At 50.9% G+C, this 17,541-nt stretch overlaps 8 protein-coding genes across 8 annotated transcripts; 3 read left to right on the top strand and 5 right to left on the bottom strand.

Moving 5' to 3' along the window:
• Positions 1-289: 289 nt before the first annotated feature.
• Positions 290-1,559, bottom strand: AA0111_g2493 (hypothetical protein; the record flags this gene model as incomplete). Its single annotated transcript, XM_028648270.1, has 3 exons — positions 290-982; positions 1,039-1,084; positions 1,135-1,559. 3 exons carry the CDS (start codon positions 1,557-1,559, stop codon positions 290-292), a joined length of 1,164 nt encoding a protein of 387 aa, XP_028509944.1.
• A 1,075-nt stretch (positions 1,560-2,634) lies between these two features.
• AA0111_g2492 (hypothetical protein) lies at positions 2,635-5,045 on the top strand (the record flags this gene model as incomplete). Its single annotated transcript, XM_028648269.1, has 4 exons — positions 2,635-2,717; positions 2,765-3,399; positions 3,452-3,532; positions 3,583-5,045. The coding sequence occupies 4 exons, from the start codon at positions 2,635-2,637 to the stop codon at positions 5,043-5,045; spliced, it is 2,262 nt and encodes a 753-aa protein (XP_028509945.1).
• Positions 5,046-5,725: 680 nt separating this feature from the next.
• AA0111_g2491 (hypothetical protein) lies at positions 5,726-6,213 on the bottom strand (the record flags this gene model as incomplete). Its single annotated transcript, XM_028648268.1, has 3 exons — positions 5,726-5,760; positions 5,808-5,858; positions 5,910-6,213. The coding sequence occupies 3 exons, from the start codon at positions 6,211-6,213 to the stop codon at positions 5,726-5,728; spliced, it is 390 nt and encodes a 129-aa protein (XP_028509946.1).
• Positions 6,214-7,300: 1,087 nt separating this feature from the next.
• AA0111_g2490 (hypothetical protein) lies at positions 7,301-8,506 on the bottom strand (the record flags this gene model as incomplete). Its single annotated transcript, XM_028648267.1, has 1 exon — positions 7,301-8,506. One exon carries the CDS (start codon positions 8,504-8,506, stop codon positions 7,301-7,303), a length of 1,206 nt encoding a protein of 401 aa, XP_028509947.1.
• A 956-nt stretch (positions 8,507-9,462) lies between these two features.
• Positions 9,463-10,937, top strand: AA0111_g2489 (hypothetical protein; the record flags this gene model as incomplete). Its single annotated transcript, XM_028648265.1, has 3 exons — positions 9,463-9,596; positions 9,657-10,662; positions 10,722-10,937. 3 exons carry the CDS (start codon positions 9,463-9,465, stop codon positions 10,935-10,937), a joined length of 1,356 nt encoding a protein of 451 aa, XP_028510078.1.
• Positions 10,938-11,317: 380 nt separating this feature from the next.
• AA0111_g2488 (hypothetical protein) lies at positions 11,318-11,959 on the bottom strand (the record flags this gene model as incomplete). The annotated part of the gene is made up of 1 exon (XM_028648264.1): positions 11,318-11,959. One exon carries the CDS (start codon positions 11,957-11,959, stop codon positions 11,318-11,320), a length of 642 nt encoding a protein of 213 aa, XP_028510077.1.
• Positions 11,960-12,544: 585 nt separating this feature from the next.
• Positions 12,545-15,884, bottom strand: AA0111_g2487 (hypothetical protein; the record flags this gene model as incomplete). Its single annotated transcript, XM_028648263.1, has 3 exons — positions 12,545-14,862; positions 14,923-15,272; positions 15,319-15,884. 3 exons carry the CDS (start codon positions 15,882-15,884, stop codon positions 12,545-12,547), a joined length of 3,234 nt encoding a protein of 1,077 aa, XP_028510072.1.
• Positions 15,885-16,170: 286 nt separating this feature from the next.
• AA0111_g2486 (hypothetical protein) lies at positions 16,171-16,629 on the top strand (the record flags this gene model as incomplete). Its single annotated transcript, XM_028648262.1, has 1 exon — positions 16,171-16,629. The coding sequence occupies one exon, from the start codon at positions 16,171-16,173 to the stop codon at positions 16,627-16,629; it is 459 nt and encodes a 152-aa protein (XP_028510071.1).
• Positions 16,630-17,541: the final 912 nt, after the last annotated feature.

Below are 17,541 nucleotides of genomic sequence, written 5' to 3'. Positions count from 1 at the left end.
CTGTCTTCCGCATGTAATTTGGTTCGTTCGAACAGGCCAGTATCATATTAGGCGATAGGACGTGGTTACGGCACATCATAAACTGAAAGCCTAGGGTGACATCGTGGTAAACCAGCAAGTCCGTAACCGTGCTGTTTTATGGTTACTTGAAACACGGTCGAATCGGCTAGTGACACGAGCATATTTTTGAGAACGATGTGATCTTGTGTAGACATCGCGGAATCAATGTAGTCTTGACTTCGATCCACGGCTGTGCTTTGGATCGTGATTCTTGGAGAGCAAACAGACCTCACTTCGAGCGCCTTCTTCCGAAGCCCCAACTGGATTTTCTTGTCTTCTCCCGTGGAGGGTTTTGCTCCCGCATCTTTCTGAAAGCAATAATACATTTTATCTCCTTCAACTGGTCCATGTTTCGATCTAGTATCGCCGTCTCATCCACCCCTTTGTCGAGTAGAAGGGTAACGAAGTCGACTTGTTTGTTCGCGAGAGCGTGATCGAGTACAGAAGCGGGTTCGGTATCTTTAGCGTGGATGTCCCCACCGAAGGCGAGTAGAATGTGGGCAAGCTCGACATTGCCGCGCATGGCTGCGAGATGAAGGGGGGCGCGTTGGTGGTCCCCCAGGATGTTGACAAGTGCACTCGGCTGTGGATGCTTTTCCAGCATTGCATTGACCTCTTCAACCAGAGCAGAGCCATCCTCGCATCGCAATACCGTTTTGTGGAAATCTCTCCAATCTTCGCTTGGGTCTAAGGTGACGGGTGTTTGTGCTGAGAGTATGCTTTCATCATCGGCGTCCGATTGAGCTAGAATATCTTTTGAAGATAAGGAAGAGACGGAGGAACGCGATGAAGAAGTCGTGGCCGAGTCTCTGCGGATCTGTACTGGCTCTAAGATGGTTTCCGCGTTCGAGAGCCACCTGCCGAGCACGGTGGAATCGTCTTCAACTGTTTGATTGTGGATACTGTCTCGTGGAATGGGTGGCTGGTTGTGGTTGTCAGCGAGAGCTTTTCCATAAAACCAGTTATCATCCAACTTACTGCTGCCGTAGATTCTGAAGCGCGGCGCATATAGGAGGTAAACTCACTAAAATAGTATATTAGCAGTGTTGAAATCGAAGGTAGATTTGTACTAACAGTTGCGAACAGACTCCAGTGACTAGAACGATGTCCATCAGGCATTGTCGTATCTCATCAACCGCAACCTCGATGTCTTTGGCTACCGTATTCATCTTGCGTTCCAAGTAGACTTTGTCGACAAAACTCTCCGTACTCCGAGCTTTCAACTCCAGTATCCTGGGCTTGATCTCTCGGAATTTGTTGCGACATTGCGTGATCTTTCCACGTACAATAAGTGACTGCTGGCTAGCGCTGTCATGCTCAGCCTCTTGGTATTTTGAGTTGAGGAAGCTGACCATTCTATGCAGGTCCGTTACTTTGCGGGAAAGCCGGTCGACTAGTTCGTCTACTTCCCGCACAGCGTCAATATAGGTCTTGCATCCTCTGACGACGGCAACTCCGAGCAGTGCGATGGTAATTATGCTTGAGACCGGCTCGGCCATCGTCGCTTCAGGTTCGTAGATGTTGTTGAGGTCTACTTTGAAGCGGATCGTCAAAAAAAGCTTAGAGCAGGGCTATGGGGTTTCACAGGGATATTGCTAGATGTGCGTGCAGAAGTGCAACAAACGTTACATGTGTAGTATTGGCTTTACTTGAAGAATGCATATCGTAAGGAAGCTCAAGGATGGAGGAGAGGCTGAGTAGAACGCGTGGAGTCTGGCCGTGACCAACAACGAACGGAGGGACGGGTAATGTGAGAAGCACACGTGTAAGAGAAGTTGACGTAAGTGTCAGGTATGAAATGGTCGCACGGGTCTATGCCGGGTAAGGGTTGGGTCCGAGGCGCCAAGAGCTAAGGCGACCTCAGGCGTGCCTGGGGTAAGCGGGGAAGCTCGACGGTGCACTATTGCAGATTAAGCAGGCAGCCGCTTACGTGCCGTCTGCCAGCTTACCCGCGACGGCAGGTATCGCCTGGTCCAGCGAGGATACGTAATGTCTCGGATCTCATGATCTGGGGATTCATCTCAGAGTCGCGCGAACCTGCGTTCACCTAGTTAGCTAGAGATGCAATGGGTATAACAGACGCTCTCGCAGTCGCGCATCCCTGTTAGGTAAACCACAAGGCAGTCTGCTGGAAAGAAGGCTGAAGGAAGAACAAGGTGTCACCAGTAAAACTAAAGCCACAGTGTGATGCAATAGCTGACCTTCGTGCCGAATGCGGGTTGGTAGCGTCTGTTGATTGGCCATCATCTTCTAGGCCTGCGCCGCCGAGGAAGGGGCAAGAGTGCACACCAAAAGTAAATGCAAGGCAGCCAATCCGTGGAGAGTAAAGGGATCACAAGAACTCATACCTACTGCTCAGCCTCCCTTTGGGAATTGGATGTAGGCAGAATGACGGTGAAGGACCTCGACAATACATGTCGTATGGATGATCAGGCTCCATAGTTGGAAGCACAGGTCAGCCTTGTTGGTGTCAGCCTATTGCGGAAAACGGACATATATTGTTGAATCCGGCATGTCGTCGCACACCAAATTAGGCTTGTAACAGCATACTCCGGTAGAGAGTCTATGCCCACTATGAGAGCAGTAGATTGTGCAAATACAGTTGGTAATCGAAGACTGGCGACAAATCGAGTACGCTCAACAGGCGCAAGACAGACGTATGTGCATGAATCAGCATATTCTGAGTGTGGCTGACAGTCTGTAGCATAGATAATCCGTTCTTGACATTCGATGATACAAAAGCCGATCTCAATACCGGAAGAACCGAGTTAGAAGAATATGTTTGGCAATTTGCGGCTTTAGCAGATCTCAAAGATCGGTACGAGTTGCTTCGATTCGGCGCTCGACTCGCTCGAGACAAGTTTGAGACTATCAGCAGATATGCGGGCGAGCTCACAGGGCGGGAGAAGAAGCTTGTAGAGCAAGAGAAGGACAAGAGTACAGGATTTTGGAAGCAGTCCAAATTCTTGCGCGCGACGATCATGACGGCAAGTCTGGCAGGAATGATTCAGGGCTGGACGCAAAGCGTGAACAATGGCACTGCCTATGGCATGCCAGACGAGTTTAAGTTATGTGTTCGCAGAAACCATGGATGTCCTTCATCTGACCTCTGGACTTTTGGAATGCTGAATGCCGTACCCTTGCTTTCCGCGGGCCTCTTTGGTACACTTCTCGCAGATCCATTGCAAGAGAACTTCTTGGGGAGGCGAGGTAGTGTGATGCTCTCCTGTGCTATCACAATAGCCTCAACAATCGGTGCGTCGGTTACGCATAATGTAGGCCAGCTCGCAGCCTGTCGCGCTATCAATGGAATAGCTTTGGGCGCAAAAGCATCGATAGGTAAAAGAGAAGCATTGGCTTTGTTTGCGCCAAGGATACTGATGCTACGTAGTTCCTATATATGCGGCTGAGATATCGCCGGAACATATTCGGGGCGCAATTCTGGCGAACTGGCAATTGGCGGATGCAGCAGGTACGTTCCCCTCACAGGTACTCGAGCGGCATAGGATACTGATCCGTTAGGCATCTTTCTCGGGTTTCTTGCGAATTTGTTGGTCGTGGTTTACGTCAAAAATTCCGCATCTGCATGGCGCATCCTCACAAATACGGTGCTTATCCCCACGATCCCGTTGTTGGTCATGATCTACTTGATGCCGGAATCCCCTCGGTACTTGATGAAGCATGGAAATTACCGCAAAGCACTGGAGGCGTTTGAGCAGGTTCAAACCACACAGTTGTTGGCAAGTCGCGATTTCATGTATGCGCATGCACAACTGGATTTCGAAAGCCGACTGCTGAAGGGGGAAGTCAACCAACTTGGTAACCTGGCCGAACGTGTAGACATCAGCACGTCAAGCTTCGCTGGTGAGCCATCCTTGGTAACACCAGATCGCGTGCAGCTCGAAACGGTCGTTTCGCAAGCGCCCATACCGCCAGGTCGACTAATCCAAGGTTCCAATACGGAAGCAACGACTGGAGGAACAACAATAGAGCCAGGTAATAGCCAGCATCAACACAGATCGCATACTGAGCAAAACGAAAATACCAACATCGAGCTTGCGGTTCTGAACAGAAGATGGAGCGATGTTACAAGCCTAAACCTCGATACTGAAGTCAAACGAGCGAAGAAGAAGAGTAACCCCTACTCGTATAACATTGGTGTCAACGGTTATTACAAGCGTTTGAGAGAGCTGTGGTCCAACAAACGGTGTCGACGGGCACTGTTAAGCGCTTCGGTGTCCATGATCACTCAAACACTAACTGGCGTTAATACGATAGCGTTCCTCGGCACCATAGTCTGGAACAATGCCATTACAGACAACAGCGACCAAATTGCCGCGATAATAGGTCTGGCCTTTGGAGCAGCAAACTATGTGTTTGGGCTACCAGCATATTGGTCCTCCGACCGATTAGGACGGTCGATCATGCTCTTGCTCGGCTTACCAAACATGGCCTGGTCAATTTTGGTGTTTGCTTTCCTTTTCAAGATCTCTGAGTCGGAGACCGTCCGAACCCCATTGATTAGCATCTTCGCTGTCATTTTCGTCGCCTTTTATGCTCCGACGGCGGGTACATCCCCGTTCTCGATTGCAGCAGAGGTCTTCCCTCTCGTGTCGAGAGAAGCCGGTATGGCTGTCTCCGTCGCTATTAACCTCTCGGGCGCTGGTATATTGGTCCTGGTTTTCCCGTTCTTGTTGAATAGCATTGGGCCGACCGCTGCATTCTCAATCTTTGCAGGCCTGAACTTGGTCGCCTTCGTGTTGGTGTACTTGTTTGTTCCAGAGACGAGGATGCGGACGTTGGAGGAGCTGCAGTATACGTTCGATTTGCCGACCGGATGGCATGTCGCATATCGGCTGGGGTACATACGGCGGCATGTCTGGGAGAATTGGTGGAAGTATCTTGCTCGCAAAGAGGTTGACCCGCCTATCGCGTTCTATGCATGGGCACGAGAGACGTACAGAGAGATGGAAGATGCCAGCTGAGTACTGTAGCGAGGTCTGCTGGAGAACATTATAGATGGGGCGCGGAAGCTCAAGCAAGTAACGTTTTGGTGGTAGCGCGAGATTCTCTATAGAACATTCATTCTTGCCAAAGTACGAGTGATGTTAGGCTATTGTGACATACACATGCAGCGAACAATGCGCGAATACAAAACACTATCTTCCTAGTGGATTAATCGAGAGATGAGAGCAGTTTGCTCTGCAGGAAATTCACCTGAGTGCGTGCGTAAAGAACTCCCGTGCAGGCGCGACATGAACACTGTCACGCTGTGCCATAGCTTTGCTCTGAAACGAGACAAGCTTGTACACGATCGGACCAAGATGCCTTGGTGATCGCTTAGCGGTAATTCTTAGATGCTGCTTACTTGATTTAGAAGGTTGCCGTGGATGTGCGGGGTTGTGTGTCAAGGCTACTGCATGACACCGCATTGCTAGCAGTCTTGTAGTGTTGGGTACAGATCGGGCCGAAAAGGGCTGCTAGTTGTGAAAGGTCAAGACTGCGGCTGCTTTGTACAAAGAACGAATGGTTTCACAGCTTCAAGACAATATAGGTGAGGTTTGTGTAGTAATTGTAGTTGCACCACTTAAAGGTGTAGCTAGCCTATAGTTGTGGGAATAATCTAACTGGCCATAGGCTCACAGTTGCTAACTGTTTGCAGCTACTATCGCATCTTGACGATGGCTCGGCTTGGTTCCTCTTGGAATAATCAGTCTGTGTCCATATGTCAGAGGGAAAGAGCTTACGTTTCAGGATGTCCGCAACGACGATGCCGTCTCTCGCCATAAGGGTACCACCTACCCATAAGATTAGCAACAAGCACAGTGAAGAGCTACAGAGCACTCTACCAGAGATGGTGAGCGAGTAATCATCGCCATTCTTTTCTGCAACGACTTTATGTTGGCTGTAGCGATCGTCGGGCTTCATCCATAATACCCTCTTCGGCATGAGGCTCAAGTCCTCTATATGATGTCTGGTAAGGATATGCCCGTCGGACATGAGACGGCCTCCGCGTAGTTCAAAAACGGCTGGTTCCGATCCACCCTCTACCAGTTTGCATAATTCGCCACTCCATTCATCAACCGGGCCATTGAACTTGGAGATGGGCCTGCCGTCTATTTCAATGATGAAGGTGCTTGGAAGGGAATCCATCGTACTGGATTAGAAGACACAAATTAATAGTGGAACCAGCTGGAAGAGTGCAGAGAACCAAGAGAGATTGTGAGTGAGATGGTTTCTCAGGCTTGTCACTCATTCCTTCGCCATATTTATACAGGTAAGTGTTATGAGGATCACCTGAGGCTATAGGATAAGCTATGCAGTATAATTGTTTTTGCACGCGCAGTCGACACCCATTCGCAATGGCGACATAGTTTGGATGCTGCTGAAGTTACACCGCTATTATGCATGCAAATGCAATGTAGACTGAACGTATCAGTGCAGCAGTGACAATATCGCTAGAGGGGGGAAAGAGGAGGTTGCTGGTATTAAAGCAGCAGTCGACAATCAGGACGACCGACGACGCCTGCGGCTTCCACTGGTATAGTTTCTAAGTACGCCTAGGCAAAGCATAGAAAGCAGGCCGTTGCATCGATTACACTCTCTTGGTCGCTTCCAGTTCACAAGCGAATATGCCCGGACACTCAGATCAGGTGCCGCCCCCACCCCCACTTACACGGTATGGTCCGCCCCACCGTTTCAATGCACGCAAGACACCCCAAAAACCAAAAACGCCCTAGTCCTTCTTGGGTTCGTGCTTTCATCTACATCCACCATACAGATCTAACAGCAGGCTTGCAGTATGGCGACGCTTGAAGCGACGCCGATGACTGGCTCATGAGAGTACATGTAAGTTGGCACGTTATGCTCCTATATTCTGCTGACAGTGTGCAGAACCATGCACAACCGCCAGACTGAGTTGCCTGTCCTCTGATCACTTCGTGGGTTGCGCAATCGCATCTATGAGTTGGCTGTCGGCGAAATATCATCGTTGAGTTGCGTTCAATCGAGCAGCCGGCAAAAGTATTGGTCTATCTCGCCTCCGCTAACGCTTCTGTGTTGGAGGAAGTGCAGAAGGCGTATTGTTCCTCAGTCTCGACATGTTCTGTGTGGGAAGAACCAGGATGATGCAGAGGCGGTCAAACTGAGTTGGTGCGGTGATGCGACTACATAGCCGGAATCCCACCGGACCGACGTGGTGAGAGCTGATCGCTGCAGTCTGGCCGTGAGTTCCTGGCGATCACCGCATATTGCAATACTCATGAAGAGCCCTTGAGATAGCTAGGCTGACGATGGGGTAGCTCATGATACGATCGTGGGAACCATGCTCGACGATCTGCTCCCTAATGATCCCATTCTTCCCTTTCCATTCCATTTCCCAACCTCCAGCACCCAACGCTGTCTTCTCCTTGGCCTTGATGTGTTCGAGCTCTTCAAACGTCACAGACGAGGTTGATCCAGAGGCGGCATTGACAGCGTACCAGAACAAAATATCCGAATGACTCCATGGTATATCATAGTCATCTTTAGCGTGTATCAACGTGATGTTGTAGCTCCGTCGTTTGTCGTTGACCTTGATGCTGTCTAACCGATGGATAAGTGCGGCGAGCTTCTCTTTGGAAGGGAACTTGGTAAGAATAAATCTATTAAGCAGTGCCATGAGCGGCGGAAAGACCGCGAGAGGAGAAAGGAGCGGAAGGGTGCGAGCGACTTTGTACGTCCGGGTCAGGGATTCTACATCGGCGAACGGCGCTACCAGTACAACTCCCGCCAGAACAATAGGGATAGGTTGTGAGGCTAGGTGATGTGTGAGCGATATTGCTACCGCAGTACCCATGGACTGAGCAAATACTACGATCCTCTCTGTTGGTATGCCTGCAGTGTCGGTCGCGAATTTGACCAACGTAAGGGCATCAGTAAGGAGGCCGGCTTCCGAAGGCCATCCCGTACTGGTGCCAAACCCGCGGTAGTCAATGGCAAGGACATGTACGTTGGTTGACGTCGCACTCATGGCCCTGTAACTTTGTGGCCGCCACCCAGATCCCAGTGTGCCTGCCGCACCGTGGAGATAGATGACTAGTTGTGCAGTGGGGTCTTTAAGAAGCTGAAAAGAAAGTCGTTCTTCAACATTTGCGCAGAGTCCAACTGGCTCTCCACGAAGCTGGGCTTGGTGTTGGCGGTATGTTTCCGGTGGTAGGACGTGCCACGCGTGTAGAGTCTCGCCGTCTGGGGTTTTGAGATGAAATGGCGTAACTTGATTGCGAAGAAAGCCCCATTGCTCGGGTATGTTTATGTCCTGACCCCAAGTTCGGATTACTCGATGCAAGAAGATGACGTGGTCTTGTAGTGTTGGGATCGTCAGAAGCGATACGAAGCCAAGATAGATTCCGATCAGGCCAGCGAAGATGCCGAGGAGAAATTCGAGCACGTTGGTAACTATATCCATGACTGGTCCGTTCCGTGTTTGAAAAACACAGCTGCGACGAGTTTTCGAGATAGACCAGAGCGAAAACGATGTGGGGTTTAGGTGGAACGTGCTGAACACTTCCATTCGAAGAATGCGACTGCGAGACACACCGAAGGATATCGGTGTCTTTACGAAATAGAGGGCTCAGCATGATAAGACAATGAAACGCCAAACTTTACGGCCGCTTGAAGGCGTCATATTCGAACTTTTGGTTTTGAAGCGACAGGGCTGATCTGCTAGGACGTGATCGCAATTACGATAGAAAGTGATGTCTAAAATGTAGCGTATCTGTGCTCCACGACATACACGAACCGAATACAAAGTAAACCAGTATCTGGTGTTGAGGATGCGCTGATCAGCTTCACGCGTCATGACCGTGGTTTCCAGTCTAGCTCAATGAGGGAGCTGGGACCATCGCCGAGGTTTAGGCTGACAAGGAGATCAACCTTACGGCGTAAATCGTGCGCATCATGTTCATCTTGTGCTTGAAGCCTGGTAAACTTAAAAGTCTTGTATCACTCCGATTTCTGCAGCTGTCTAACGCCTTTCATAGTGTCTTCGCAAGATATGATGAGGACTGTAGAGGGGTCAATATAGACACGAAGACGCATCATCCACGTGTCACTGGTGAAAGTTGAGGCCCGAATATGGTTTATTCGCTTTGAGACAGCAACAGCGTTCTTCGACAATAGATCGTGAGAGCATGCGGCGGAGCGCACAACTTCTCATATGCCTCTCCCTCCGCGTCTGCCCGTAAGAATTGCATCGTCGTGCGAGATGACTGAAGAAAGAGCCATCTCATGTGCTGTTATTGGTATCTTCCATACCCACTAGCGTACTGCCTATACAGCCAGAATCCTCCGTAGAATTAATCCATCACTCTTATACTCCAACAATGACCTCTACAAGCGGGCCAGAATCCATAGTGACCTCTAATGAGGAGCAGCTTCGTCAGGTTCGAGATAGACTTTTACGGCATGTGGCCCGCCCTGTTGTGTACAGCTACATTGGACCTCGTTCAACTGACGTCTTACAGTGCCAAACGTAGAGGCAGTCGATTCATGAGCGAGTAAGCCTTTTCCCTAATGTAGGCACCACGCTCGATCCAGTCTTGACTAACCGGCAACAGTGCGAGGAATATCGACAAAGAAGTAGAGCAGTTAGAGCTAAAGAAGCGATACCTTCTCACAAAACGCCTGATGCTCCATGGGCAATACAACGATTGGTTGAACGACTTGGTACTACACCGTACTGTTATTCCGTACAGTAGGGCATGGAATCGTGCTCTCACTGCTCAGATGCATTCTCGCCTACCACGTGAAGTTCGCGACATGATCTATGGTTATTTGTGGTACTTCGACCCTAAGAGAACGTCACTTCATGATGTTGGTACGCGGCGCTTGCGACAGTATCATGATTTTCAGTGTTCTCCCGGCGCCACCGATGTTATTCAAATACACGGTCTTTTGCTGGACCTGGCTCAAAATCTCTACCGGGGCAACAGCCATAACAGCACTGAACTATGCGACAAGTCCGCTCTTCCGCATCATATTTCCCCGGCTCACGTTGGTCTCGAGATGGCCAAAGAGATTGGGATATCCTTCTATCACACTGTTAACCTTGCTGGTCTCCTGCAGTGCGGAGCAGAGTCCATTCGATCTGTCATGAACAAATACTGTTTCGATCTTGGCCTGCTAACGACAGACCTGATTAGGACGTTGACTGTTCACTGTAAGATGGACCGATATCGTGCACCGCGACCATGTTGTAAGCCGGCTATCACTTGTCAGCATACCGCTTCGGAGATAGGTCATGTCCGCAAATCGGCGCTTGAGATGGACTTCGGCGCATTCTTCGACATCAAGGATAAGCAGGATTTCAAGCTACACAACATTCTCTACCAACGAAGCATTCGTATGGAGGTGCTAGCGGAGGTCATTGAGGCTCTTGCTAGCGTCGTGCAGCATCTCAAGCAACACGGTGCTTGCGTCACCGTATCATGGAACTACAGGGGACGTTGGGAGAAATACAACCGTCCGCCTCCTCGTCGAGGTCTGGTGGACCGAGATATTACTGACTTCTTCGACTTGCCTCGGTCATTGTGGGTTTACAACATGCGGAAGACATATAATGCAGTTTGTGATCACTGGGTACACACCACAAATAGGAACAATTGTCGCTAACTATTCCGCAGTCGCGTGGCTGGATACTACCTCGTCGTTATCATGAATCTCATGAAGTTGATCCTCGGCTCGGTTCGCGCAATACTGATACATTCAATCATATCGTACACAACATGTACGCTGACTTCAACGAAGAGCAAGGTACCACTGGTGAGGATGAGGATGAGGAGGAGGAGGAGGAAGACGATGTTAGAAGGGGAAAAAGATTTCGAGTAGAAGGATTTTGATTCGACATGAGATGATACTCAGACTATATATTCTAGTCTAAAGGGGTCACATGATCCTCCTCTTTAATAGATGAGAATGAGAAGGAGGAGAATGAGCGGACCGATGACGACAGCAAAGAAGACGATGACCACTGAAAGCTCATTAGTCTAGCTACGATATGGAACAGAAAGCATTAGCATGCTTGTTTATTCCACTTTAAGAGGAGGTAAATTTCAAGCTGCATACAGTACGAATGATGGTAGATAGTACAAAAGATCACAACATCAAAGAAAAACGTCATAGAAATGCACATGTGTTGCTTAGGGATCGGGGTAACGTTCACACACTCATACTAAGGGTTACCGATATTGATGGTACTGAAACTGACTGTTCACAAACACTACTCATTCAGTACGCTAATGGCCTCGCTCTCAATTGTTCGTTTCACATCATCCTGCGCGACAACGCCATCGACTACCCTCGCATAGCTCGGATATGTCTCCCTCATACCCATCTTCAGCATATTGCCCCAACGGTAGAAGACAAGGAGATACGCGTCCACGACAGTAAAACCATCGCCAATCGCCCAAGTCTTGCCTTCTAGATTCTTCTCGATATATCCGAAACACTCTCGAACATGTTCACGGCCTTTTGCTCGTATAGCATCAAACATTGCTTCGTCTCCGACAAACCGACCGGGCCTAAACACGCATCCAAATGCTTGCCCATGCAACGTCCCGCAAAGCCATATTATCCACTCTTGTGCTCTCGCTTGCGCAATCAGACCTTTCCCCAGTAATCCTTTCTCTGGAACCAGCGCAGCGATTACGGAGAGGATGGCCGGTGTCTCGGTGATGAGCTCGCCATCTACCTCGAGGATTGGAACGCGGCCTTTTGGGTTTAGATGAAGATGGGAAGCGGGGAAACCACGAGCAGCGTTGAGATTTGTGGTGGAGAAGGGAAGACCCGAGGCTTGGAGTGCGATATGAGTGGCTAGCGAACAAGACCCTGGTGTGTGGTAGAGGTGGAGAGTTCGCGACATGGTGTTAGCAATGATGGTTACTATCAGAGCTATTCAGGTTGGTGGTAGATTGGGATACTTGAGTGCGCAAAGCCAGAGTAAATAAGTGGCATTAAAAAGCAAGTCTCAAAGTCTTGTCGGATAGTTTACGAAGTCTGCAGTTATGATGAGTTGTCAGCCTCGAGGTAGTGGGGCTGTGCCACATCTACGAACGAATGCCTCAGCCGCACCTGCCGTCGTGTTCCCACCACGTCAGTTCCGCTCGAGCATCACTTTATCAGCTTCTGGCCTGAATAGTTACCAAAATAGATCTCAGTGAGCCGTCTGCCAAACCTCACAATGTTACACCATGTGTAGGCCACAGACCGGTCACTGGGGCAAGCTTTGGCGAGTAGGCAACAGGGACAGTATCCTTCGTGTAACACGCTCGCTAGGCTCTCGTTAGCTTCCCAAATGACAACCACATAGTGTGTTTGAAGGCAGGTGCAAGCAATAACAAACAAATGTCTTTGTAAGATTTCGATGACCAGACGCCTGGCGGTCATCAAACAACATCGAGGTCGAGACCCACTTCTACTAACGCCCGGAACACCTTCTAAGTCGTTACTACTGCGTCACAGCCCTCAAACCTTGTAACACCAAACCAAACATAACACCCCTCGCAACCCTAGGTTCCTGCAAACAATCAAACACCTTACCCAATGCCTCTCCACTAGCAGCCTGTCCCATAACACTCGTTAGCGCTTGAGGCATACCCCTCTCCATCAACAACTTCTTTGCTTTGATCCTCAATTTCTCCTTCTCCTCTTCGCTCATCTCCTTGGGCCATGTTTTCAGCTCCTCTTCTGTTGGCAACCCATTCTCCCGGATCTTTCTAATATGGTATGCTAGGCCAGCGTCAGAGGCGTTGTCGTCGAGAACGGTGGTCTGCAGGAGCGATGTGATGGAGGAGAGCTGTGGGTTTCCGGGTCGTAGGAGAAATGATTTTGCGGCGTTGAGGAGCGTGCGGCGGAGTGTCCAGGCGGAGGAGAGAGTGTAGAGTTCATTCACGACTGCGAAGAACAGTTCGATGAGGACTGTGGTCTCGGGCTCGGACAATGGCGTGTGCATGGTTGCTGTACGGGACTTGAGTGGTGATTTGGCCGGAGAAGAGGTCAACGATGGAGCTGAAGGTCGACGAGGTAGTGAGGGCACAGAGTCTGTTGATAGCCTCGAAGACTGCGAAGGCTTATGGGCGTGTGCTGGCTCTGATTGATTGCGCATCGTGCTATAATCGTCGGGGATTTCGCTAGGCATTGGTGGCAAGTTGATGAGTTGATCACCTCCCATCATGGGACTGAGATCTTCGATTTTCTCACGCATGCTTGGTGCGCGACTATTGCTCCGGGAGCCATACCTGGAGGATCTCCCGGAACGCTTACCGTCGCCGTCAGGATTATAAGATGGTCGACGTTCCATGGGCGCCTCACGGCCTGGTTGCTGATCGATGACAGGCGAATGGGGATCGCGTACAGAATCTATGGATGTACGTTTGGTTACCAGGGACAAGGTGCTCTCTGAACGAATATGCGTAGGAAGTTCGGAGACGGTCGACTCTGCTCTGCTTTGTCGTGTTTGGATTGGCGCCGTGTTGGACGATGTACGGCTTAGAGGACTTCCGGTTGCGTTCGCATTGGTGATGTTGCTGACCGACTCGCGGTTCTTCTTTCCTGAAAGCGGTGCTGCTACGCTACCTAGTACTCCAGTAACACCACCGAAAAGGGCCTTGCCGCCACCAGCAACTTCTTTGGGGGCCTTTGAAAGTACGCCCATCATCCCCTTACCAACTGTGTCGAAGGTCTGACCCGCCCAACCGATTCCTGGAAAGCCACCACCAGGCGTCTTTCCAGAGCCCAACTCTTTGTCCAAGAAGCGCTTCATACCTTCACTTTCAGCAAGTGGTTGGTACTTCACGGCATCATTAAGATAGCGCTCCAACTCTCCACGCAATGACGCCTTGGTGTGACCTTTCCATGGCGGCAGTGTAGCGTGTGCTTCGTTGAAGCCTGCAGTCCCGGTGATAGCTGCTATCCGACGTATGACCTCATGTAATGTTTCAAACTCGGCGTACTTGCGTGCCGTCATCCAACCGGTGTGGTGGTTTGACTTTGGTTCGATCTGGATCAGATATTCTGCCGTTGGTTTGGCCTTGATCGTGCCCTTCTCTCCAGGCATGCTATCGTCAAAGATCGACATGGTACTGTTGTGCAGTGTTAGTGGTGGCGGCGCAGGAGGCGGGTTGTCCATAAGTGCGGTAGGCGGTTGGGGTAGTACAAGCTGGTCGAAGCTTGTGAATGCTTTCTTCACTTCTTGAGCCGGCGGTTCTTCGGAGCCCCTTGGTGGAGATGCTGGTGTGGCTTCTGAGAAGGATCGACCAGAAAGCCCAGAGATGCCCAAGTCCGCATGGTCGGCATCACCATGCGCGTCGCTCCCCGAAGACGACGGGGTGACTATTCCTTGAGTGGTACTCTCAGATTGGTCGTCGTTCAGGGTTGACGTGGATGCACTTTGCCGTTGCTGCTCCTTGAGCCGCTTTGCATCTTCTTCAGCAATCATCTGACTCAAAAGCTGAGCCTCTCGCATTGCATCGTCCATGGCTTCCTGGGCTTTGCTCATGACGCGCTTGTGTTCCCTCTTCTCAGCCGTGGTCACTGTTTCCGTATCGTCGAATTCATTCTGTGCAGCCTTCTTTACATTCTGCAGTTGTTCTGAAGAACCCTCGACGCCTGCGTCAATGGCATTCAGGAGCTCCGGCTCGCCCTCTTCCAAGAGATAGACGATCCATCCATTGATCCACTCTGGCTTGGAACAGCTCACGACAATCATCTCAAGGATAAGCTTCGCTAGTATCTGGTGTAGGAATGTCCGTGCCGGCATGCAGTTGTCTGAGACACGTACAGCAAGTTAGCGTAGGCACATGGGTTCGACATACCAAATGTACTCACACGTCTTCGGTTCCAGGTAGTTTTGTAGGATGTCTTCAGCTGCCACACTGAATTGCTTCATCTGGTAGTCTGGGTCCAGGATGTTGGCCAGGGTGCTATCTCGCTTCATTTTGAGGTATATGTCAACTGCTTCGGTCGGCACATCGCCGGGGGAGGCTTGGATTGCAGCGGCGATCTCTTGCAGCAATATGATGAAGAAGGAAGATGAGCGCGTCACAAAGTCAAGGAAGTTGTCGGCTGGTCGCTTTCGGGAGAGGTGTGCAGAGATGGAAAGCATGAAAGCGGTGAAGGTCTGGCGGCACGAGTTGGGGAATGAGTCTTCGAAGGGCAGTAGGGGTGAATACCACCACCTGCGTTACATTAGAACAGCATCTAGACACTGCGCGGAGGACATACTTGACATAGTCACGAATGACTGCATCCGTCAACTCCGTCAGCGCAGCGGCGGTCTCTGGCTTGAAGTCCGAGTAGTCAAGCGTCTTGCCCGAATACAGCTGCACGTTAAAGTCAGAGCTGGCGTCTCTGGTGTGGCTCTGCTCGTGCGTCTTGTCGCTCCGCCAGTCCAGCACACGCTGCGCTATGTCGACGGCCAGTTGCCGCTTCCTCACGTCGGCGCTCTTTCCCTGTGTCTCCCTGCTGTCGCCGCCATGGTGCCCCTCCCACGTCGCGTGCAGGACGACGCCGCCTACAACGCCTATGAGGACCAGGCCAACGCGGCCGAGAATGAGATAAGTGCCTGCGCCTAGGCCAGCCAGACAGGCGCCGAGCGTCTCATTGCTCGCCGTCGCCAAGAAGTGTAGGGTGCGATCTGTGAGGGCCTTGACGTCCAAGGGCGTCGCGCTTGATTCTGTCTTTGTCGCGTCCGTCTCCGGCGTCACGGCGGAGCCATCGGCGAGCGAGTCATGGTGGTGATGGAGTGCGGAGGTGGGCGGGCTCGGGGGTGGCTGAACGGGGTCGCTCATGGTGGTTGGATGTGCGCGAACATCGGGGGTTGCTGCTGTGCTGGGGAGAGTCGTGGCCTGTACTCAAGCATGGTCCAGTGCAGCAGACTGGAATATGTGGCGTCTCTAACGGCTGACACTGGCGTCTGGCCGTTTCACAGCTGCCGCTTGTTGATCGCAGAGCGCTGAATAGTTGCGCCGAGCCCGCCCCGAGCGTTGAATGTCTATTTTCGAATCCCAACATCGCTTGGATCTTCCCTCCTGCACGCGTCACCTCTCCCCGTCGCACCCGCCGCCTGTAGCAGCCATGTCCAGCGATCCTCCCAACGATCCCGAGATCCTCGTCCATGTCGAGAAGTTTTGGGAGGGCCGCAAGCCTAGCAGCCCCATCTACCAGTTCCTGCTCGACGACATCAAGCTGACCTATGCCTCCAAAGGCGTCGTGCGCGCTCAGCTGCCGCTGACCAAGAACCATGTAAACACGCACGGAAGCATCCATGGCTCAGTCTCTGCCACGCTGATTGACTGGGTGGGCGGCATAGCTATTGCTGCTTGGGACAACAGGACCAAGACGGGCGTATCTACCGACATCCACATCTCATACCAGAGCGGGGCAAAAGATGGCGACACCATCGAGATTGAAGGCAGGGCTGGCAAGGTGGGCGGAACCCTCGCCTTCACAACAGCGACCATATGGAAGCTCGTCGATGGCAAGCCGGGCCCGATTGTAGCCACGGGCTCTCACACCAAGTTTGTAAAGGTGTGAGCCGTCTTTCGTAGAACGCCATCTTCTTTGAGGTCTCGTCCAGCTCTCCATGGACGATCGAACTCCACTCGGATCGCGAAGATTGACCGACCCTCTCGCTACCATTTCGTGCCCAGCGTCACAGCGACGACAGCATGAGGATGTGGGAGGGTCCTACATATCTTTTAGATGACCAATGCCATGAAGGTTTCGACCTATAAATCATCTCGTCCACTGTTAGTACATCGTGTTGTGTGTGCAGCTTCTTTGGGGCGGCATGCCCTTTGCAGTTCCATACTTCCAACATTCTGAGCAGAAAACTGTAAGGGGCTCCAAGGGAACGTCAAGGCTCTGGGTAAGCCACAGAACAACTCGCTCTCACAAATGTTTTCTCCAGTTCCTGCATTTCAACATCAAATAGCAGCATCGCTAACACAGAACACGCGTCGATTCATTAGCGCCACACGTCATCAGCCACACCCGGCAATTACGGCACGCATGAGCCACACTTCTACCATGCCAAGCTCTTCGACTTGCCGAGAAAGCTACAGACTATGCCTTAAACACATGCAAAATAGGCTGAAATTGCTTGAGTGCAAAGAATCAAGGATCACGCACTCTGGAATTGAGTGCCTGGCGTATGTCATACTGCAAATGGGTACTGACTGTGACGTCGATGTATGAGACTTGAACAAGCATGAGGAGAACCACAGTGAACTATAAGAGACTAAGAGCATCCATAGTGTACTCACAATCAAGAAACTATAACTAAAATTCTGCAACCTAAAGACGAATTCATTTTCAAAGATATACCCCGTTCCGAGCAGTCACATCAGATCAACTCACAACACTGCGTCCATCCTCCACCACGCATCGCCTGCTCGTCGACAAAATCGACATAACATTACTCAATACTAGAGAATATCCCGCTAT

Source organism: Alternaria arborescens, assembly GCF_004154835.1.
Source record: "Alternaria arborescens strain FERA 675 chromosome Unknown contig_4, whole genome shotgun sequence".
NCBI lineage: Eukaryota > Fungi > Ascomycota > Dothideomycetes > Pleosporales > Pleosporaceae > Alternaria > Alternaria arborescens.
The sequence above is the reverse complement of the archived record's forward strand: the minus strand, read 5'-3'. Positions and strand labels throughout refer to the sequence as shown.